This window comes from Sinocyclocheilus rhinocerous, unplaced genomic scaffold (genome assembly GCF_001515625.1).
Source record: "Sinocyclocheilus rhinocerous isolate Xijiao unplaced genomic scaffold, SAMN03320098_v1.1 scaffold418, whole genome shotgun sequence".
NCBI lineage: Eukaryota > Metazoa > Chordata > Actinopteri > Cypriniformes > Cyprinidae > Sinocyclocheilus > Sinocyclocheilus rhinocerous.
The window spans coordinates 704,441-729,389 of record NW_015651146.1 but is presented as its reverse complement, the minus strand read 5'-3'; the positions used below and the strand labels follow the sequence as shown (position 1 = coordinate 729,389).

Here is a 24,949-nt window from a genome sequence, read left to right as displayed (position 1 = left end):
AAAGTCTCATGATTTATTTCCAGAACATGATGCATGATGGGATACACTAAGCCTCGAATAGCGCTCCGGAGCGGTATTCGAGATAGTGTGGATTTAGTGTGTGTTAAGGGCACTGCGCTTTGCCGTTTTTAAGACCTGGGACAGTCTTGCGCACTTACTTCCTGTCGAGCGCACGCGCTCTCAAGTGGCCAAGACCGCAAGTGTGGGTATTTGGACAAGGCGTCACTCACCCTCGCTATGTCTCAGGACAGTGAATTACCATGGTCATACCTTGTTAGTTGTGCGATATTAACAGAAGTATGCAGAATATGTATTAAAATTATTACCTTCCAGTCCGAAAATGAAGCTGCTTTCCACATCGAATACAACATAAACATAAATTAACGAACATGTACTCAGGTGAGATAACAGCAAGTGGGCAGAAACTAGTCAAAGCACTCCATTAATATGACGAAATGCAGCCCAAAATACATTTTAGAAGGTTTTAATGGGAGAATCATTGTGCATTATGATAGATGTGCTTGTTTGTAGCGTGGAGATTGTAACATTACATCTTATATTTTGCAAAATAATCTTAAATACTATTTAATGTTGGACTGTAGTTGAAGATATATTGTTTTGACACAATGTGTTGAAATAAGGCCAAGTTATCAATTTATCTCATCAACAGTAGTTCACTCTAAGTGGTTATATATATATCCATTCATATATATATATATATATATATATATATACACACACACACACACACAGTATATATATATGGCTATGTAATCTTTGTTTACTCCTATATATGGGCATAGTAATATTAATATGTATGATAATTTGTGGTAGGCTGCTGTGTAAACCAGGATCCTAAAGTGAAATGAGTTGAGAATGGGTGAGAGTAAAAGTTTATAGCATGTGCAGATGTGTCACTTTTATAGGAAACATGGTACTGCAGATGCTCAGTTTACAGCTGAGACCATTTTGAGATCATTCTAACTATATGTTGTCATTATGTCTGACATATGCAGTATTTGACCTGCAAACTACTTTGCGGGTGTTTTAAGGTATTTCTGTATTTATTTTCATTTAAAGGGGTCATGTGATGCGATTTAAATTTTTCTTTTCTCTTTGGAGTAGGGCTGAAACGATTCCTCGAATACCTCGAGTAACTCCAATACAAAAAAATCATCGAGGCAAATTATTTGGACCAGACCATAGACTGTATAAAAACAGGGGCCAGACTTAAAAAAAAAGAAAAAGCGCTGGACATATTTAAGACCGTAAATCAATATGGTGGCTAGTTATAATGTCCCGACGTTAGCTATGTTTTGTGAAAGACTAAACGCCATTGTGCATAAAAATACCACAGAAAGAAAGTTAGTCAATATCACACGAAGAGTGCCAGTTTTCACCTCTAAAATCGGCATGATTACAAATGTGATTGTATTCAACAGTTCAATAAACAAGAAGGTAACTTACGTCTTAGACACTATATTGCCTGTTTTTGCTTTATTTTGCCAACAAAAAAAAATCCAAACAGCCACAGCACTGTTTTGCGTCTCTGTGCAACATGAATGAATCAAGGTAGAGTAGACTACAATGCCGGCTGTTCTGACTCACAGACTATAAGTACGTTTTTCATATTTAAATTATTTGCCACTGATGATTCAAACGCGAGTATTGAGCAGTGTAGAGAAGCGTTTGTAGTTTGTCATTTCTCCGATCACAAATGCAGACATGGTTTTATGTTTACGCGGTGCGATGCAATGCAACGCGTAAAAAGACAGTATAAGTCATTATAATCCGTAATTATGTCCCCACTGGATGCAACAAATGCCTCGTTTATAATGGGTTTTAATGTTTTTGTCTCGTCGCTCCGGCTGGGACAAGGCATCACAATATGGTAAGGGGCGTAACATTTCCGTCACACGCTTGAGGTATTCATCCAATCACAACGCACTGGATAGCTGGCCAATCAGAGCACACCTCGCTTTTTTAGAACGATGAGCTTTGTAAAAATCGATGCAGACTGTTTTTACAGGTCTGCAAGCTGTTCCTTGCTGTAGGGTAGCACATGCGGCCTTGCATAACATTAGAAACGTGTAGGTAAGGTTTATTTTTAAAAGAATGATCTGGGTTTAACAAGTTCAGTTTTATCAACAGCATTTGTGGCATACTGTCGATTACCACAGACAATTTTTACTCGTCCCTCAGCTTGTAAAATGGGTCTGAATTGTTTTCAGTGGTAATTGACAGTATGTCACAGATGTTTCAGATCAGGGGTGCGGGAAGATGTTTTCGGTTGGGGGTGCTGTGTGTGTCCGTGTTGGTTGAAGGGGGGGGGCTGGTGTTGTTTGGATGCCGATTTTGGAAAGTTTTTGCTGGGATGGGCATTTTAAAAAATCTGATATTCGCTTTTGCGCCATTATCTCCTTTTTAAAGTTTTTAATACTTTTTTAAAGTATTAAAGTTAATCTTGTTCGCATTCTGTACAGTTCATGTCTGATACCACGCGCTAGCGTCACGTGTTCATGAGGATTAGGCTAATCGTCCCATATAGAAAACATCACAAGTAAAATTAATCATGTTTATAAAGATAAACATGGGTTTATTATAGCCCACTTACAATTTACATTTCAGAGATCATTACAAATAAATTATTAAATGCTAAAACGGAATAAATTTAAATGAACAAACTTGGCGTTGCATTTGCAACCATGTGAAAACAGGGGGTGCTGTAGCCCCCTCAGCACCCCTACTTCCCGCGTCCCTGTTTCAGATAGAGCTTAACTTACACGGAACCAGAAACTTTCATTTAACAAGGTGCCTGATCGAATCAATCTGACCTTTACAGTTTGTGCGACACATTTCAGTGAGGTTTGTTTTGTGAACCTGTCGGAATGTAATGCAAGCTATGCAAAGAGGCTGTTATTGACTAAAACAACTATATTAGGCCTGACAGCAAACCCACAGCCCGCAAGTAAGCATTGTTACTCATGTTACATTTGAAATGAGTATTTAAATAGAAGCAAAAAAATGGCCCATTAAAATGAATATTTTGGGTAAAAACAGTTTAAGCACTGTCAACAGCATGGCAGGCTGTCAAATATCACAGAAATTTTTCTTTATTGTTTTTTCAGTTTATAAAATTGTTTTGTTACTGCAGTTAGAAACAGTGTTATAGTATTTATTCATATTTTGAATTTTTCTAAGTAATTTTGTTTTTTTTATTAGTCATTTTCAATTTTTCCTAAATATTTCTATATACCTTTATTAATTTTTTTTCAGTTTAAGTTTTTTTAATATAATTTTTGTACTTCAACTTTTTATTTAACATTTATTTAACATAACATTTTATTCCATTTAGCTGCCAAAACAACATTTGCAAATATTTAGTTTAAATTTAAGTTTAGGTTTTTCATCTAATATTTAGATTCTATTATTTAAATTACAGAAAAAAAATATTTTTAATACTTTTAGCTTGCACTATGAATTTAACAATTCCCATATTGATGCTTATTTTTAAAAAAATCTACCCTAATTCATACGATAAGCTTGCAATATTGGTTTAGCTACAGTATTGAGCAATCAGGTTGGATATGGTGGAAAATTTCAGGTTTACATCATTTGTCCTTGCTTGTTTATGTCATGTTTGCAAGTAATGAAAAAAGATCCAGGCTATTATAGTGGCAGGTATGTTACTTGCTCAAATGACATATTTTTCAGAAATATGCCTTGTAAGACTTTCTTCTTACTGTCAGTGGTGAAGAACGACAGATTCACATGAACGAATAAAATGCCGAACACAACTGCCATAAAAAAAACTTCACAAGTGTCTTGCGATTTATGTTTAAGCCACAGATGGCGATAGAGAGGCCAAAGTTCTGTTGTCAGCCTTTAACGTTTAGTCAGGTGCTGTGTGATTGTCTCAGACTTCACAAAGTGCATTACTATAAACTGTTTTTTGCTTGGGACAAAAATGTGGGACAAAATAAAATGTCAAAATACCACTGTTTTTGGTGCAGGAAAGCTTAACATTGTGAACCTAAGGGGAAAAAAAAAAAAATTTTTTTTAAATGTATGATCTGACCCCATTATTACACTCATCATGCTGAAAATTTGGATATGTGGGTGGTTTTAATTTCTGGGTCGCGCAAGAAATTAATTTCTATTAAATTAATCTATTGCCTATTGCTAACATAATCATTAGACTTTAAAACCATCCGTGACCATGTGTCTGTCTGTGCCTGAAAGTGTGTGTGTGTGTGTGTTGGGGCGTATTGTGTGTGTGTTCACTTGAGTAAGCACATCTCAGACCAAAACACTGAGCAACCCAAAGGTTTGTGCAGAATGCTGAATTAAAATCACAGTTAGTTAGTAAGCAAGTGTATCTTTTTCTCATTACGGCATTTAAGCATGAGTTACCGCACTGCCTTTCAGCGTTAATCCACTCAATGCTAATACATAATTCATAAACAATAGTAAGCGAACGCATATTTACCCTCCCTACTCTCTATCACAACCTGTTTTTCTCAATTCATCAAATGTAAATCTGCCAATCCGTCATCAAAGAAGAATGAGAATGTTTTATTCTTCTGCTATCCTTCCCGTGTTTGTATCTCAGTTTTGGACTATAGCTGTTTGTCACTCATCAAATTGATTTTTGCTTCAGTCAATCGCTGCTTTTATCCGCAGGGGTCTATTGACCAAAGGTTACACACACCAGCTCCTGTTTTAGCTCCACTGTCTCCCCACTGGGAGATATAAAGTATCTATAGCTGAAGAACAGCCTGTAGGGAGACAGAGAAAGGTAATGATGCGGATGTCTTGTATGTGGCCCCGGCTGTGCGAGACCCCAGGGACCTCATTTAGATTCTGCTAGGACACGGGCATCTGTGTTAAAAAAGCAGCAGAATTGCCGAAAGAAGGGTCTCATGAAGAGCCCTTTTACCGCAGCTGCCAGCATGCTTTAAAAACTCGTTATATAGCAAACCGGAGAAATAGTCGCATCTCCTGCTGTACCAGGCAGGCGACAAGCCCGTCTTCTAGCTTTAAATGTCTTCGGTTATATTTGATTTTCGCTAATGGGTTTAATGTAACTTAAAAAATGTCTTTTGTTGCAAAGAAGTGGGACCTGTTCGCAGCTCTGTGTTTCTGCTGCTAAGCAAGTGGTATGAGCATCATTTCATAGAAATCCATTTACAAGGCTTCATTTGCGTTTGTTCTGGAGCTTGGTTTTATAATATGTCCATAATTCTGACCAAAAAAAACACACCCGGCGTTCCTCCTGTAGACTGATGTTGTAAATTTACAATTCAACAAGTTCACTTATTAAAAAGGCGGGTGTAAATTATTTTCTGCTCTGTTGTTGGTTGCAGACAGTTCAGTGATGAGGGAACTATGAACTATGTGTAGATCGCTGATTATAATTGGGCAGAGGGTTCGTTCATGCAGTGAGCAGGCGAATGGCTTAAAAAAGGAAATGCAACATTTGCATTGGCTTCTCCGAGGCATAAGAGAGTACAGCGAGCATCAGGAGTCCCTCATTATATTGTGGCAAAACCACAATGAAATCAATTTGTGTCATCATAAGTAACGATTCCACTTAATATTAAAGACAATAGGAGCTGAGTGAAGACGAATGAAAGCTTTGATGGTTTCTGTCTTTCTAATGAATAAAATCTGTCCTCCCACAGTCTTGTTGTACCTGCGGTCTTTTAACACAATGAATTCCTCTCCTCTGCCTACACGGGTCTCAAAATACCATTATGGATACTTTAACATTTCTCATGAATCATTGAACCGATTTTTACAGTACATTTAGAGTTTTCATTTTAGATTTCTTTCCCTTCCCACTTGAATATGACAAACATGTCAGTGGCATGTGGTAGGTTTTTTTTCTAGCTCCGTGACACAGTTTTCACTTTAAAGATATATGGAACATCATTTTTATTTTGTAAGCAATATTTTTCTATATGTATATTAATTATTAAAATAAAAAATATATTAAAATAGTATGTCCCTGTAGCTTGAATAGTAAAACATGATTATAACAGTTCCAAGGTCATGGATTTGATCCCCAGGGAACGCATGTACTAGTAAAATGTATATCTTGAATAGTCCTTATGCATGCCAAATTCATTATAAAAAACAAAACCAAATCACAGTGAAGTATCACTAAAAATTTAAATTGATTAAATACTTTTGCTTTGGAAAACAAAACACAATATTTTGAAAAATGTCTTTATAGTCAATGAAATTTAGTGCAAACCAGTGTTTTTTTTTAACACCATAGTCTTTCATTTTATGGACAGTTGAACCATTTCTCAAATTATCTTTTTTTTCCCCACAGACGTCAGGTTTGGAACAAAATGAGAGTGAGTAAATGAATGTACATTTTTCGGTGAAATATCCCTGTTTTTGACAGTGTAATCAGCGAGTCAAAGTGACGTGACCATGCTTTCTGTCCTTACCTTCCTCTACTGTACTGTTGATTATTTTCTCATTGAAATCTCCTCCTTCATAGAAAACACCCCTGATAAACATTTGTGTGTCACAAATGGTGCATTCTCCCAGTTCTTTTCAATCTATTCTCCTTTCTTTTTGTGTTCCCTGTGTATTAACCTATGTGCACTTAAGCTCAGGGATAAGGAACTCGTTCTAGTCATGTACATCATGTACAACCTACAGTCTCGGTTACGTACGTAACCCTCGTTCCCTGATGGAGGGAACAAAGACATTATGTCGTGACGACATATGGGGTCTCACTTGGGAGCCCAATCATCTCTGAGTTTAAGAGAAATCGCCAATGAGAATTGGCTAGTGGATTTTGCATGCTGAGCCACTCCCCATGCACACGGTTATATAAGGTGACAGCACGCATCCACTCACTAGGTTTTACGCTGAGGAGCCGAGAACGTGTCCCGGCAACAGCGAATGGTTCAAGGTTGTGGCATGGGGACATAACGTCTCCGTTCCCTCAATAAAGGAATGAGGGTTAAAAAAAGTTTTTGGAAGGGATTTCAACCTTCAGTGAAAGATTGCATCAAATCTTTCCTATTTGTTCTTTCAGCTTGGCAGAACGATGGGGAAGTGAGCCTTGAGGAAAAGGTCGCTACGGAGACCACATCCTACCCGTAGGGAGGTGACATGTGGAGATACTGATATGGACTGACCCAGGGGGCAGTACTACATATGGAATGGGTCTCTGAGGCAGGTCCTACCTTAGAGTAGGAATGGAACAACTGCCAGAAGAGACTGACAGAGCGGGTCTGTCAAGGGAAGACACAGGTTTACAGAGAGGGAAACCTTACCGTGGAAGAATACACATATGGACACCTAGCCCAGTACAGGGGCTGACCGGGACTCCGGGCATGCAAACACCAGTACTGGGCCTGGCGTCAGACTGCTCCGCCAAGTCTGACTGCCGGGGGTGCTTAAATTTAAACCAAAATAAATGGCTTAAATTATTGGCAGTTTAGCGTTTAGTAAGTAATTTACACCAAAACAAAAGATAACATCTATCCTTTCATGTCCGAAAACATTATTTTTGTCTTACATTGCATAATTAAATTAAATAAATTCAGACAAGCTCAAAGAATTGTGGGTGATTGAAGGTCGCGGAGGATACATCCCATGCATCCTTCAAATTCAGCTGAATGAAAGACGCGAAACGCTGCCTTCCAAGGATCCTTCCGATTGAGATGGCCTTCAGCGATGTTTGATGACGTGGCAGCCGAGATATGCAGCCTTTGTAGGATGCACTCTTCCGTTTGAGAAGCACCCGTAGTGACTGACAGATAGGGAACTGGAGTTTCAAGCTTCGAAAGGACCAATAAAAGCCCTGTAAAGGTATCATAAAAGTCATCTGTATGACTCATGAACTATATTCCAAGTTTTCTAAAGTCATATGCTGATTTTGTGTGAGGAACAGGCTGAAATGTAAATCTTCACCAACAAATGTTAACCAAGAAGTTGCAATGTCCAATTCGTGAACTAATCATTCTTTTGAGTCAAATATTTTGAGGGAATCATTGGATTCAGTTCACAAAACGATTCAGAATGGAATGAAGTTTGGATAAATTAATTTGCATTTTTGTATGAGTTATTGTGATCTATTTTCTAAATGCATGTTATTGATTTTTATCGTGAAAAATTCATCATCTTTTTTTAACTGTAATTTTTAATCAGAATTTCATAACTATATCTTCCGTTGACATATGCTGGATTTCTCTAATCATTTCATTTATATAAACCCTGCCCCTGAGACAGTCGTGGCCTAATGGTTAGAGAGCCAGACTTTTAACCCAAGGGTTGTGGGCTTGAGTCTCAGGTCTGGCAGGAATTGTTGGTGGGGGGAGGGAATAACCAGCACTCTCTTCCACCCTCGATACCACGACTGAGGTGAGACCCTTGAGCAAGGCACCGAACCCCCAACTGCACCCTGGGCGCTGCAGCAATATGGCTGCCCACTGCTCTGGGTGTGTGTTCACAGTGTGTGTGTATTCATAACTGTGTGTGCACTTGGATGGGTTAAATGCGGAGCACAAATTCCAAACATGGGTCTCCATACTTGGCCACACGTCACTTCACTTTCTTACAACTGACTGCAACCTCGCATTCAGATCTGCCTACATTCAATTAACAACGGAGTCCCCACCCTACATTTGTTTTCCTTTTCAATAATTTGTTTCATTTTGATGTACCGGTATATAAAAGTACGGAAGAAAAAACACTACTTCTGATCTATCACAAGTGTAAATGGTGTCCTGTTTACATTTCCCTTACAGCGCTCTGTGATACAGTTGTTGATTCCACATGAAAATATTCCCAAGCATGACATTGTATATGTATATGATAACTGTAACAAAGAAGCTGAACTGAAGGCAGAATATTTGCTTTACTATTTCGGATGAGTCTTTTCTCAATATTTTCATTACATCTGAGGCTTGAGCCGAGGCTCTGGCAAATATTGCGTCTAGCAGTGACAAAATTCTGTTTCAGAACACCAAATGCATAATAAACCCAGCAGGATGATAATGATTATTGTGTTTGTCTGTGAGAGGTGGACATGAACACGGGACTGCACGCTATAATTTAGCACCAGATTAAGCAAGGGGAAGAAGGGAGGACATCAAACTTCTACGCTCCATGCTGTGACTTTTGAACTTGTTGCTGTGCTGGATTGTGAGGAGGTGTGTGTGCCTGCTTACGTGTGTGTGTGTGTGTGTGTGTGTGTGGGTTTGGGTTCAGATGTGTTTGGAGAACAGCACAGCTCCTCTCATCCATCCTGTGGGATTGGATCTGGTGTTTAATGTGTGTGTCTCTGGAGATGAAGATTCATTGCTTTAATAAGAGCAGTACAGACAGCAGAGAGAAGAGCGCAGCTTTACAGAGAAGCGTCTTGGGGAAGGCTGATGGTTGAGGGTCTTATGGTCTTTAATGATGGAGGGAGGCATCTGTTGCAAGCTCGTCTTTGTAGAAGGCACCCCTCGAGCCTTTTGTCGCTGCCTCGTCTTTGTCTTCGTATCTTTCTTGAACTCTGTCTCCAGTGGACGCGTTGCCTTCTGCGAGCTGGGAGAATGTTCGAATGCTAATTTTGGACCCAAAGATGGGTGTGTGTATGTAAGGCGTGGGCATGTGCAAAAATAGCCATTATGAATATGCATGGACCCCAATTAAAACAACATACATTTTTGCTAGAACTGATTTGAGAAATCACAAGCTTTCAGACAGTAATCCTTCATCCACACCGCATCTCATAATGGAACATTAACAAAGTCTTCCCTACAAGAGAGAATGATGTGCGGTTCAGTATGTATTTACGGTGCACCTGAGTCCTGTAACGCAGGGCACGCGCTCGTGTTGAGTGCAAATAATGAGCGAGAGCTGACAGATGTGATCCATTGTTCCAGTGCAAGGTTCCCATCAAAACATGCGCATCACTACCCTAATGTAAGCATGTCACCTCCTGTATTTGCATCCATCTCCGGAAGGAATCCACACTCGTTGTGAATATATCTTGTCAGCACGTTCATGCCATGCGGAAAGAGTGTTAAAAAGTGCCTGTAGGATGAAAGTAGCAGCTCTGGCTCAAAACGTATAACTTCCTCTGCATTACAGATGGGCCACAGTTGTCAGCTAGTCATCCCCCAATGACTAGTCTTATTTATTTATATTTTTTCATTTAAAAAATATTTAAAGCTAGAGTTTCGGCATAGCTATACTGTGTGGATGAATCTGATGGTTTGAGACGCACCGCTAGTTACAGATGATCGCCTTATCAGTCACTAACAACATCAAAACTCTCCCATTTAATAAAAGACGGATATGCAAAAAAGGTCTTATTAAGGTAAGTTGCTGTCAATGCTGTCAGTGTTCTGACGTTGTTGAAATCAGTAGTTTTAAAATAATGTTATAAAAGTTAAAATAAAATTAGACATAACGACTGCTATTTATATCAGATAATGGTGGAAACTATGACTTGGCAAGGCTATTTGTAAGCAAATAGACCAAACTAGTAACTGGTTTTTAGATTCAGTTGTTGTGGCTTTAAGCTATTTTCACTTCATTTAGTAGTAGTTTTCTTTCCTTTATTTACAGATATGACATAAACACATGGACGGATGATGAAAATATGCCGTTTCTGTCCTGTCAGCTCTAAAATATTAATTATTATTGGCTTGCCATTGTGATTTAGGGTAAGGCAAAAACACAGTTTGGAAGATGGTTTTATGATGTACTTGCTCTTTGTTTTGCTAAAAATGTTACATGTAGGCCTATCTTTAAATAAAAAATGTATTTATTTAAATGTTAATATCTATCTATATATAATTTAAAGTTATTTATTATTATAGAGTTATTTATTATAAATAAATATTTGTTATAAAATTATTAAAACATGCTTCTAATTTATTTATTTAAAACTGTAATTTATTTTTGTAAATAAATATTTATTTATTTATTTATTATTATAAAATTGTATCTTGCTGTTGCTGTACATAATAAAATCCTCTTGCAAAAGTGGCCACTGCATTTTGAGAATATTGTGCCATGTACAGAGAGAAAGAGGAGGAAAGAGAGTGGGATTTGGTCTGGGCCAAACTCAAACCCCACAAGCTCTTCAGCCCTTTTATATTTCAGAAGCAACGCACTACCTTCTGTGCCACAGCTCTTACATGAGTGTTACATTTTTAAGATAGCATGTCAAGTTAAAAATAGTTTAACTTTTTGAAACACGTCTGGAGAGCCATGAGTTCCGTTTCATTCTGTTGTGCCCCATTTAGTTAAATTTGAACACAAGAAGACATTTTATGTAAAGGACCCTTTGGGAAATGTGTCTGACTGGGGTCAAGTGAACCCGAAACCAGCCAATTCAGGAAACTAGTCGATTTTGAAAATATTTTCATTTGCTTTCTAAAAAATCTGTCCATTGTAGTTTCTTATATTCTATTAATGGGTGAGCATGTTTTTGTTATTGTTGCGACCTGCATATGAAATATTATCAAGTCAAAATTTACAACACCACAACATTGTTCTCATCTTGACTACATCTTAATTTAGACACAAGCCCTATGACTAGCAGTGCGCTCTTGTAACATGTTTTTTTGGGTGTCATATCTTATTTATTGAAATGCGGAAATGTTCTAACAGGCCTGTCACATACAAATCATCATGACACAATTTCATTTTAACTGACTGTTATTGGGTTGTTTGTGTGGTACCAGAAGGCAGATAACACAAATAGCTATGCAAATATAACAAACATGATATCTCAGAAGTACGAGTAAAAATGCCATGTTGACTTTGCTGTAGGATGAACAGCTGTCAAGCACAAGCCTGGAAGTGCCTCGATGGTTTTAAATTCTTCACTTCTTTTTCTAAGCAGACAAAACAATATGCCAGTTCATTGCTTCATATCAGATATTCAGCGTGAAATCAGCATAGTCCTACATAGTGTTCCGGTTATGTAATATTTCACTTGTTCCCGACCTCTCCTACTGTATGCCAACCCCTCCCTTGCATGGATCCATGTGAGGGATTAGGGATTAGGGGCAGGAGCCGGAGCTGGATTACACAGCTAACAGACCAGCGCTCTCCCTTCTGATAAAGATGCTGTCACTCTCTTCACGCTCTTCCTCACTGATACCATCAGTCTTAAAGGTCTTCTTTTTCTCTGCACAGACAAACATGTCCTCTCAACCATCTGTTGAATTATTTTCACTTGAGCATTATATTTCTGATCTTGTCATTGTGTAATACATCAGAAAATTCTTTAGAATGTAACACAAAGAGAGATTTCAGTTTCTTTTAGCAATTGAAGCAAAATTGTGTTCTTTGGAGTGCTAACTCTTATCTATTACTACAATATATATATGTATATTTCTGGTGGGGACTTAAACCTGAATACACACAGACTCATGGGGACTCGTGTCATGGTGGGGACCTAAATTGAGCTAATTTTCTGTAAACAAGCTAATAAATCACACAGGATGAAGTTTTTAGAAAATCTAAAAATGCAGAAAGTCTCCTGTGAGGGGTAGGTTTAGGGGTAGGGTTGGTGTAGGGCAATAGAAAATACGGTCTGTACAGTAGAAAAACCATTACGCCTATGGAGAGTCCCCACAAGGATAGCAAACCAGACGTGTGTGTGTGTGTGTGTGTGTATTTGACAATTTTATGTGATGTTGCATTTTTAATAGAGACAAAAGCATGCTGTTTATTATTATGCAAATATGGGAAATATAAGTTTATTATTAACTAACAAAACTAACATTTGGTCCCAAACTAGCTAGCCACTAGTGAGAGACAGCTTAATCTAGGCAGAATCTGCAAACCTGTGATTTACAACCCTGATACATTATCAATTTTCACTTATTTATTTAATTTTATTGCTAGAATATAATGAAATCACACAAATCAGCATTTTATGCTATGTTCAGACATGCCCCAAACAGGGAAAAAAACTGTTAACCCAAAATGAATGGAAAATAAATGTAATATAATATTTTGTCAGATTTCCTTAAAAACATTTCTGAGGGCTAAACATATCTCCTTTTAATAATTCTTTGTTGAAAAAAAAACCTCATAGTTTCTAAGACTTTCCAAATCTATTTTGTACCCTTGTTCCAGTAAGTGTCCTATAATCAGTGGGCCTTATTCATAAGCAGAAAGAATTTCTGTGTAATGGAATGGATTGTTTCACAAGAATGTTTTACACAGAAATTGTTCTGCACATGTTGGGTGAATAATGTCCACTATTTCCAGTTAATGTTCCAAAAATATTTAATTAGTTTTTTTAACAAAACAAAACAAATCTCTTTTCAGTCATGTTGAAACAGCATTAAATAGGATTCCGCCATTTCTGTGTGGGACCTGTCTTGGTGAGGCTAGTTTGTGAAGACACATGCTCCTCTAGAGTGCATGACATTAGATTTATTGAGATTGATTGCTGTGTGTGTATGTGTATGCTTGTTCTCCTCTGGACAGGTGGATGCTGTCATGCCATTTGGGTGCCTTGCTCTGCGAGATGGGCGGTCATACAACAGCCTGTCAGACATCACTGACAAATACGAGATTGGACAGGTCCTCAAGGCGTGAGTGTGCATAGATCTGCAATTAAAGCCTTAAGAAAGCCAATCCATCAATTATAGACACGTGATCTCATTAAACTTTGATTCAGGATGCATTTCTCCCAATACATAGGTGTTTGTCACAGCAGTGTGCTTCTTAAAACAACCGATTTACAACCATAAGGGGTATTTATTGCAGCATAAAATGCAGCATTCTCTTTGAATTTCAATTTCTCTTTGCAGAAAAGAATTTTGTGAGCTGTGCCTGGTAAAGGAACGACAGACGGACAAGGTCTATGTGTGCAAGAAATTCCTCAAGAAGGATGGCAGGAAAGTGCGGAAGGCAGCCAAGAACGAGATCATGATCTTGAAAATGTACGTGGTGACTCAAAATATCAACAGATGATGTAGGGTTTTGTGAGAGTGCTAATCTGAGAGGACAATGAGAAAATTTAAAGGGATAGTTCACCCAGAAATCAAAATTCTGCCCTCGTGTCATTTCAAACCTCAAATTTTCTTTAAACTCTGGAGCACAAAATTGAAAATGTAGCAGGGTGAGCTGCTCCTTTAAGGATGGAGAGGGTAAGAGATGCTGTATGTATCACCCTTGGTGTGATTATTTCTGTCCTTTCTCACTCTTTTTGAAACACTTTTCTCTATTTAATGTGAGATAGAGAAACTATTCAGCTTTTTGCCGTGGTGTGTTCATTCCAGGGTCAAACACCCAAACATCCTGCAGCTGATTGATGCATTCGAGACCAGGAAAGAGTTCTTCATCATACAAGAGCTGTGAGTCTGACCTCCGTTTGCCCGTGATCAGTCATGTTCCCTTCCCAGTGTCATTCAGTAGGCCAAGGACAAGTCTCTTTACATCAGAACATCACTCTAGAAAATGCACTTCTTCATATCCACATCTAGCCAGAACTAAGATCTATTAAAACCCTGTCATCTGCTTTTGCATGAATGACACCGACATGCTATTACAGCTATTAAGATTGCAGTAATGAGTTACTATGATAGAAAATATAGTTTCTAGATATTTAGTCATTTATCATTTCCATTTAAATCTTAAAGATCCTGTTATATTTAGCTTGCATGATGCTGGTTGCAAATCTAGTATTCTGCAAATGAAATATTTGTAGTGTTCAAATGTCATTTTGGTGGCAAAGGTTTGTCAGAGTTGCACTACATTAGATGCACATGAAGTCAGATGTAGAATTGCATTCAAATATTATGATATATTAAATATAAATAAAAATGTCTTCATTGTAAATTAAATTTAAAACTAAATCTAAGTCATAAATGTGAGGCTGGATCAGAACATTTTGCTAGTAACTAAAGTTATGAACAAATGTTAGATTGTAAAATCTTTGAATATCTTCTCAAACTGTTGTTATTTCAAAAAAATACCCCCAAAGTAAACATAATATTTTGTTGAAATCATAAGAGTTTGAGAAGATTTTACTGTTTCAAATTTGTGCACCACTTTAGGTATTAGCAAAAATGTTCTGATCCAGAATTAAATTTATGACTTAGAAGTAGTTTTAAATTTGTCAATAAATAAATAAATTCTATTTAGTATATTTATATTATAATATATTTATAAACAATGTGACATTTAAAAACTGCACACCTTCTTTATGAATGCAGCTAGATTTGGCAAATTTGGCCAGGTTTTTTTATGTAATGGTTAACCAAAATCCTTCTAATATGCTATCATTTACTTACTGATTTATGTTTGGTGATTAACCACAAGGATTTTGATTTTAATTGATTATTTAATATATTGCCAGTGCCACCCCTGATCATTTATTATATTGACCAGGCCACCGCTCAGCTCAAGGCTCCAGTTTTCTGTGGCCCCATCCTTAACTTAAGTGTATAAAAACATCCTTACTGTTGATTAAATAAGAATTAACTTTACAGTACATCCGGATCTCCCTTCTTTTCTCTTATTTATTTTTTTCACAGAGCTACAGGTGGAGATGTGTTTGATTGGATCTTAGACCAGGGGAACTACACAGAGAGAGATGCCGCCAATGTGATCCGTCAGGTCTTAGAAGCAGTGTCATACATTCACTCGCTCAACATAGTCCACAGGAACTTAAAGGTGGGTTTGCAATCATAATATGATATTATTCATCAATGAAAAGTACATATGTGCAGTCCATATGCATTGTGTATAATTCAATAACGGAGTGCAACAACATATGCATTAAGTGGAATGCAACTGGGCTGATGTATGACTTTTGTAATGATACCTTGTACTTTTGCTTCATTTTTGTACTTGAATAAACAGTCTGAATGTATGATTATAAGGCTGTAACTCGGTGTTAACACATGTTATTGCGTATGTGTGTGCTGGGGATGTTTTTGTCTGCTGAGTATTAAATGATAATCAGTTATATTAATCAAACGCCTAGTCCTCTTTGACTCATAGCACTGTACATCTGTAATATTGCAGATGCTCCCTGTGGGTGTCATTAATGTTCAAAACAAATATGAAAGTAATAAACAGTATTGCCACCCCGTGGTTCTAAAGCAATTAAGGTTATGATGCTGTTTGTCATGAGACAACATGTGTTTGTAGTGCCCTCTAGTGCACGGCAGCAACACGCTGTGCACAATATTAGCATCAGACATTCTCTGTTACATGTATATGTGCATCTCTTTTGCTCAAAGCTCATTCTTGTCAGTAATGCATTATTCTGTATTGCCTCCTGGGTGTTTTTTTTAGATATAGCTTTGATGCATTTCTTTTTAAGGCTTGTGCTTGAAATATCACAGACTGAGATTCATATATTATATGTAGTTGGTCAGCTGTGTGTTTTCAGATTTATCTTTTAAAGACAAAACTCATTCTTCACATTGAGCAGGTGAAGGGTGTGTCCTGTCTGGTCTCTGTTGGCCAGCTGAAAGACGAATATCAACATTATTTGGGACACAGCGAACTCTTAATCAGTCATACTTTGGCCTAATGCCATGTCTTTCCTCCTATAAAGTATTGATTTTTTTGTTGTTGTTTGTTTCGTTTTTTATCCTGTGCCTTTTTCTGTCATTTCAGCTGGAGAACTTGATGTACTATAGAGAGAGCAACCACAACAAGGTCGTGTTGCGGGATTTCTACCTGTCCAGGTTTGAGAACGGATCAATCACTGAGCCCTGCGGGACACCCGAGTACCTGGGTATTTATCACATGATCTCTTGATTTACCTATACTTGTATGTGAAGCACTAACCTTCACAACTGTTTCTCATATTTCCTGTTAGCTCCTGAAGTGGTGGCTCGTCATCGCTATGGAAGACCAGTCGATTGTTGGGCAGTGGGGGTCATTATGTACATACTGTAAGTTGGAGTTGGATACACTCTGTTGAGATTCAATTGGTTTGTCAGCGATTCTTTATTTTATTTATATGTTTGTTCTTTAAAACAGTAGTTTGTGGCTTTCTGCTTTCTGAAGACTGGTCAGAAATCATGAGATTAATTTTTAATATTTTTTTGTTTAGTGTTTCAAAAATGCACATTGTTCCAAAACAGCAACACATTTACCATTTATTTTGACATCACAATTTTTTAACGGTTAAAAAAACTGTCTGCCTATAGTTATAGACAGTATCTACGGCACCAAAAAGTTTGAAAAACCTTGATTTAAAATACTTGTGTAAATCTACAGCATATATTCCTACATACATACTAATGGATTCAACATAACAGATCATAATTACGGTAGCCAAGAGAGCTCAACACCCTGCAACTTAAAAAAACATATGCAAATAGAAAAAGCACCAGCAAATTAAGAGAACGTCTTCATCAGTTTGACAACACATGTGCTGCAAATACTCACAACACAACCAAATACAGAAATGCGCAAATACGCACAATTAGACCAAATACAAAAAGTGTTGCAAGTAGCACAGACTCCAATGGAAATGTTTCAAGGGGACCCCAACAACCCTTACGAAAATTAATCATGGTTTTATTATAGTAAAAGTGTAGTTACCATGTTTTTGTTTTTTTTTGCTTTTTATTTATTTATTTATTTTGCATATTGATTACCATTTGTATAACCACAGCTGTACAAATACCATGGTTTCACTATAGTAACCATGTTTGTTTGTTTTTTTAATAATAAAACCATTGTAAATGATCATGGGGAAGTTGTAAAAATTAGCCAGCCAGTTTACATAAGGTTTCACAGACAGTAATTGTGTATTTTGTCAGCTTATTTAGGCTAATGATATGCAAAAAGCTAAGGACTCATATGATCAGGATGTTAAAATAAACAAAAATCTCACCTTTCTGAACAGACATTGATAAACATGTCCCAGCCAGGTTCGTCACTTGTTGCGGTTCCCTTAAACATTCTGTTGTGGTCTGTGCGTATTTGCAGTGTGTTTCTATATTTGGTTGTGTTGTGAGTATTTGCAGCACATGTATTTACTGCGTCCGAAAAGCTCTAAAATGCTGCCTTCGGAGGCAGCATTCCAAGGCAGGAAGGCATCAAGGCACGTCCGAATCCAGATTCTGCTTTACTTCCTGTCTCCGGAGGTACCTTCTTCTGATCGAATTTTGAAGGCAGCATAGATGTATCTTTCGCTGCCTTTGATATCCCACAATCCTGTGCGTTTCATTCTGTGACGGTTGAGCTAAAAAATAAAGATGGCATCTGAAAGTTGCGTTTGGTGGTCAGTTTGTGTGTAATTGTATATTTCTGGCTAACTTTTTGCACTTTTGATGTTATTTCTAGCGAGAAATCAGTATTATAGTAATTAAATATTTGTTTAGTTATCACCAAAACTTGTTCTATTTTGTTGTAGATCATTGAACCGTGACGCTGCCTCAGAAGGCTGTCCGAAATCAGTTTCATGAGGTGCCTTCGTGCAAAAACGCCTAACTGCCTAAGTTTTCGGATGCAGCCATTGACAAACTGATGAAGATGTTTTCTTAATTTGTTGGTGTTTTTTCTATTTGCATCTGTTTTTTTTTTATTTGCAGCCTGTTGATCTCTCTCGGCCACCGTACATAATGCAAATCATACAAATCTCATTTGTAGGTTGTCTGGAAACCCTCCGTTCTATGATGAAACTGAGGAGGAGAACACTGATATGCACAACCGGATAATCTTCTGCCGCATTGTTGCTGGAGAATTTGAATTTGATTCACCATACTGGGATGAAATTTCCCCTGCTGGTACTAATATCAGGATCTGATAAGTTCCTGATCTCATCAAAACTAGTAATAATTAAAATGTCATTTTTGTTTTTGATGCTTTAAACCTTCAGTCTTCTTCTCTTTAATGTCATGCAGCAAAAGAGCTCGTCTGCAGACTTATGGACGTTGACCCAATGCTGAGAATTACTGCACAAGATGCACTTTCGCATGAATGGTAAAGCTATATACAAATAAACAAACTCAAACACACAGTTGCTTTTTTCAGAGACAACATGTCAACTTAATGTTTTTTTTTTTCTTTTTCTTTTTGGCCAGGATTGCTGGAAATGGGGCTTCGGAAAAGAATCTGAAGGAAGGAGTCTGTGCTCAATTTGAGAAAAACTTTGCAAAGGCCAAGTGGAGGGTAAGAGGAATCTACACACACAAAAGTCATGTACAACTTGCCATGTGCCTCTAATGATTGTATTAATCACTCTTCTAGAAAACGGCACAATAAATAATAGGATAATGGATAAGGACGGTAACTGTAAAGATGGTAATACCAAATAAAGCTGTTGTTTAATAAAGGTTCTGATGGTTATTATATTAATGTTTGCTTTTTCCTTGCATGTTATACCCAGGAGTTGAAGGTACTGTTGATATTAGCGGGGCAGCCTAGAGGCAGAGATTCTTTTCTCTGTATAACAATCTTTGACTTGGGCAATCATATTTCCTTTAGCATCAAACCTAGTGTACGATAATACATGGCTACTGTGTCTCATGGCCTGGCCTGATTCTTCAAGCAGAGATCATTCAGGAAATATGTAGTTCAAGTCTGATTGTTGGAAAGACTCTCACTGTACTTAAGCCTCCCTGTATCTGCACACCAGTAACTAACAAATTTATCACTGCCCAGCTGGTCCCATGTGCATTCAGTCATATGCCGTCTGGCTTTTACTCACAGTGTCCTCAATATTCCAGTTTAAATTCTAGTTAGTCCTTCATTCACTCAGACAAATCTCCAGATTGAATATTCATTGTAATGTCACATGTATGTGTATGAAAGGTTGTCCCTGTGTTTGTGTGTGTGCCAGAAAGGACCAAAGTGGTTCTTATGAAGAGAGAGAGAGAGAGAGAGAGAAGGTAAAGTGATTTGTCCTCAGATGACTTACCGTGGTCCTGATTCATTGATTCACATCATGCTTTTGTCGATGACACATACATATCAAAAACATTTCATTCAGGTCAGCAGCCAGTAACAAACACAAATGAGCCAAAAACGGCTCTTATTTTAATTTCATTGTTGGGTTCCGGAGTAATTTTCAGCTGTAATTTGTAGCTGTTGAACTAATTTAACTGCTAAAAAACGGTTGTTTTGATACACTGAAAAAAAGAGATGAAATTACTAAAACGCACATCTCCAATGTGTTTGTCTCATGAAAGCGATAGAGATGGAAAACTTCTACCACAGACTGCCATGCTGTTAACAATGCATTTCACCTCCATAGCAAAGAAGACCTCATGTTACTTTATAATTGACTAGGTACTAAGGGTTTGGTATTTCTTCATTTCACTTTCAGAAAGCGATTCGTGTCACCACATTCATGCAGCGTCTCCGAGCCTCTGAAATGGGATCTTCTGATGGGGTAGTTGAAGGCCAGGGTGAAGGGGTCAGAGCGGATGGATTAGATGGCAAAGGGATACAAACAGACTCAGGCGGCATTTCTACTGTGAGCATGTCCCATGAGGTGTCCACCGAAAGCAGACCTGTGGAGAATCAAGAAGGGGAGAAAGCAAGACACCTAAAAGCAGAAGAGAAAGAAGCAGAGACCCTTGCCAGATCAAACAGCTCTTTAAAAGTACAAGCAGATGAGCCGAACAAGAAAGAGTCTACCGAAGGCACTTCTGAAAAGGAGGACAAACTATCAACAAGAGCGAGCCAGAAAGCAGCACCCAGCCAGCCTATCAAGACCTCAGACAACCGAGAGAACAATGTCCCCAAGGAGCCAGAGGCCACAACTGTTGGCAATGTCGAGAAGAAATCACCTTTCCCTGATACTCCAAATCGACGCAAAATGGCCGCCAATCTCTCGATGGATCATGGCTCATGTTCTGATGCCAAAACCAGTACCTTGTCAGGAAAGGAACCACCTTTTAAATCAGAAGACAAAAAAGACACAGTCCATGATATGGCCAAAAATAGCTGGTGTCAAACACAGCTCCCAGAAGCAGTTGCAGAGAGGCCAGTGGAAGTAGGGGCGACTTGCGAGGTCAATCCTAAAAGCAGAGAGTTCAAGAAAGGACAAGCGGACAAGGGTAGCCAGTCTGTGAAAAACATCCAGTGTGCATATGCAGGATTGGGATCTTCAAGTCTCGGCCATGATAAAACGGTATTTGAGCAGGAGCTGCAAGAGATGGTCCATGGTGCATCAGGGTATGGTAGCCCGTACTGTCCAACCTACTCTGTTGGACAGTACGCTGGTTTAGATCCCGGAAGTGGAGCCAGTGCGGATTGGCAAATGGATTGTGTAATCGAACAAATTGAGAAACAAATGGCTGCCGTGTTAGAGAAGATCGAGGGGGACATGCCTTCGTTGCTGGAGCAGATCAGCGACCATCCCGAGACCCTTCCGAGAGCAAAGAGTGCCAGCTCTTCCCCGTCACCCCGACCTCGCTCGTACCATCATTCGACTCCACCGCCCCTTCCCACCACACCTCGCCCAGCAATGCCTTCTTTACCACACCTGACCATCCCGCCTCCCTCGTACCCACCTCCTTCCCCACCCAGTCACATCCAGGGTCACAGCCATCCAACTGCCGATGACAGTAACAGTGACGGCCAGAAGTCTACAAAGCGGTCTGGCCAATCACCAAGGGGAAGTGTATCAGGAAAAGGGTTGTAAATATGCTAAGAGAGTGTGAACGCTCAAGAATAAAGTATGTGCTCCATGTAACAAAATATCTTTGGGATATGGATTATGGATCCATGAGTACAGCATACGTTTTGGGGCTGAACAATGATCTTTGGGCTCCAACGCAAAGAGCCTTGTTATTGATTGTATGTGATGGATAAGAAGCTTTTTTTATGTGTAAAGAGGAAAGTAACTGAGCAAACTGAAAATAGGGAACACTATTTTGTATTATTAGAGAAAACAGTTAAGGTTATCCCACTATAAATGGTTGCAAATGGTTCTGCTCTAAGCTACAAGATCATAGCAAACACTATTATGTTTCCTAAATAACAATTTCATACAGTAATTATAATGTAGAGTCTGTGGAGGGTTTGGATACAAGAATTTATATAACTTGAAAAATTCACCTTTAAATAAACTTGTTCCCTTAAAACAAGTTGGCATCCTGCTCTGTTTTGGAGAACCGCTGTGCATTTGCTCTTCACCAGGTACTGACTTTGGAGGGTGTTATTATTTTTGTCACTTCATCCATCTTGGATTTTTGCTCTGAGATAGTGAAGTTGAAGCAGTGCATCTGTGTACTCTCATCAATCATTTACCTTCTTCAATACTTCCAATAAATCCATTTCATTTATCTCTCTTATTGTATATTCTCGCATTATACAACAAGTCTCTGCCAAACATGTCAGTCTTTCATTGATTGAGAATAATAATGCTCAGAGGGCGAGAATTGATCATAACTTTGAGACTACAGTACTTTACAACTATATTCTCTTTCCTGGCCTTTTTTATTCGCTGTTGTATGTGTCCATCTACGTGTTTGTTTGATTCTCATTCTCTTACTCTATTTTCTCAATTTATGATGTAAACTAATATATCTTTACATTGTATAGTACTTTTGCTAATATATCCTAAAGTAAGCTCTAATGTCTACATGTAAAGCCCTCGCAAATGTCTGTGAATTGTAACTGTGGCTTCCACCTCCCCAATTATTATTATATAGATTTTGGTGATGTGAATATTCTTCCAAGTAATTTTTTTGCACTCTCTACATGACTATTTCAATAAAATTCAGATCAAACCATCTTGTTTTATAGCCTTTTCTTTTGGCATGATCTGTATAAAATGGCAGTTGTTACATAACTAACCTTATAATAAATATTACAGCTCAAAATGACCTTGCATCAAGTATGCTAAAGTTGCTTAAAATACATTGTGAAAAAGGCTAACACAGACACTTGCCATATATCAAGTTTGCTATTACGGATGTTTCCAGTTCAGCATGGATATTCCATATGGGGATATAACAAATTAGAAGTGTTTTGTTTTCACAAGATTTTTAAAAAATCTTCAGTCCATCAGACTACTAAGCAGTCTCTAGTTCACTCTCTTCTTAGCACTTTGTCATTTTCCTGTCAATTACAGATATGTACCCAACTATACTGGGGTGCTGCTCATCTTTTCTTCTAGTGAACACAACATTCAACACATGCCTCTTTAATGCATTATTACCGTCTGCTACAGATGCATTTAACTACTTTTTAATACAACACAATGTCTTTTACTTATGGAGTTCCTTAGTGCTCCTATCCCATTACTTCAATCATTGTTTAACAGACTTCCCAATTATTATATAATTTACCTTCGTGTTTACTATCCCTGCGTTTTGTTTGCACAGTCTATTGTCCAGAAAACCCTGTGTAAGCTTTGAAAATTACAAAAGGGGCAGTTATACTTCAGAATCACGTTGACATGCCATGAGGTGACACGCTACAGCATCTTAAATTATATATATATATATATATATAGGGCTGGTAATTTAACGCGTTAATTAGATTAATTAGGCTAATTACGGTGAAAAATAACTCGTTAAAATTATTAACGCATTTAACGCACTTGCCCCGCCCCAGACCTATGTGGGTCACGATTTGAACGAATTGGGTGAACCATTTGGCGCGTTGAACCATTGGCCATAGGCGCGTTGGCTTTGAAGCGGCGCTGCACAGATCGATCGGTGTATGACAAAGTACCGCGAGAGCGATTCAGAAGCATAAGGAGCCGTCTGCTCTCTAATAGCTCTTGCAGTACTTTGATGTCACACACCGATCGATCTGATGGTGATGATCCGCTTCAAGTCAAACAAGCCTAATGATTTAATGGACCATTCATAAAGAACCATTTACTTCACTCCCGAATTAATCAGCCATTTGAACTAATCAAATGAATGAATAAATGACTCGATGACTTAATCATTAAGACATTTACCACCACCTCCTGGCAGTTTTAGTATATTATTTAGAGTATCATTTCATTAAAGAAATAATTTCATATTTACATAGTAATATTAATAAAATTAATTATTAAAGGTATAGTTCACCCACCCAAAAATGACAATTGTGTCATCATTTACTCACCCTCGTGGTCCAAAAGAGTATATGTAATAAATTTGATCAAACAAAATATTTCTTGCTGAAGCTACTTTTTGTAATGTCTATTTGATGCTTTACACAAAAATGACTTTAAATCATCTTTTGGGAGTAATTTCTCAGCTAAATGTGATGTGCGATTAATTAGAATAATTAATCGCCACATCATGTAATTAATTAGATTAAAATGTTTAATCGCTTACCAGCCCTAATATATATATATATATATATTAGTGGTGTCAAAATTAACGCGTTAACGCAGGCGATTATTTTTTCGTTAAAAATATTTAACGCAATTAACGCAGGGGCGGGGCTAGGCTTGGCCACCCCACTCACAACTGCTGCTTCTGTCACTTTTTCTCTTGACAAGAAGTGCATTTATTTTATTCAGTCGCAGAACGACTGAGAACGGGAGACGTTTCAGATGCGCGCTCCACTTCACTCCAGCGCCAGTCAAACAAGCGCTGAAACGGTACTGTGCTCTCAGCGCGTGCTCTTCAATTGCACGCACAAAGGCGCCGGTAGGCGCGCGCTGTAGCCTGTATCCTTTCATATCAAAGCGTGAAATAAACTACCTGCATGCAATGTCGTGGTCAGTTAAGTCATGAAGTTAGCAAAAAGGCGATTAAAGCTACCTTAAAACTGTGCATGTATGTATTTGTAATATGAGTCACATTTAAGAACATATCTCTGAAATGCAGTGGTTTTCCAAACTGTCCTGGAGCAGCCCAGCACTAGCTGTCTCACTCATTTCTAACACACCCGATTTAACTCGTCAGCTCATGTTGATTTTAGCACTTCAGTCAGCGAATATGCAGCCTGCAAAACACTAAAATAAATACCAAAGAAATAATACAGTTAAACAAGAAAGTAGCCTAAATAAGAAAGTTAAATACACCCT

The 24,949-nt window shown here is 38.0% G+C and overlaps 1 protein-coding gene across 2 annotated transcripts in view; it reads left to right on the top strand.

Annotated features, from left to right (window-relative positions):
- camkvl (CaM kinase-like vesicle-associated, like) overlaps positions 1-21,820 on the top strand; it is a 39,428-nt gene extending 17,608 nt beyond the window's left edge. The window contains exons 1-11 of one of the 2 annotated variants that reach the window (XM_016518035.1): positions 6,344-6,365; positions 13,477-13,583; positions 13,803-13,934; positions 14,274-14,348; positions 15,531-15,669; positions 16,624-16,744; positions 16,829-16,904; positions 18,613-18,749; positions 18,867-18,945; positions 19,047-19,134; positions 20,291-21,820. In XM_016518035.1, coding sequence (XP_016373521.1) covers positions 6,360-6,365; positions 13,477-13,583; positions 13,803-13,934; positions 14,274-14,348; positions 15,531-15,669; positions 16,624-16,744; positions 16,829-16,904; positions 18,613-18,749; positions 18,867-18,945; positions 19,047-19,134; positions 20,291-21,613 — 2,283 coding nt within the window. In that variant the 5' untranslated portion in view covers positions 6,344-6,359 and the 3' untranslated portion in view covers positions 21,614-21,820. Of the gene's footprint in view, positions 1-6,343; positions 6,366-13,476; positions 13,584-13,802; positions 13,935-14,273; positions 14,349-15,530; positions 15,670-16,623; positions 16,745-16,828; positions 16,905-18,612; positions 18,750-18,866; positions 18,946-19,046; positions 19,135-20,290 lie in introns of those variants that run through there. The other variant, XM_016518036.1, reaches the window with a different exon arrangement.
- Positions 21,821-24,949: the final 3,129 nt, after the last annotated feature.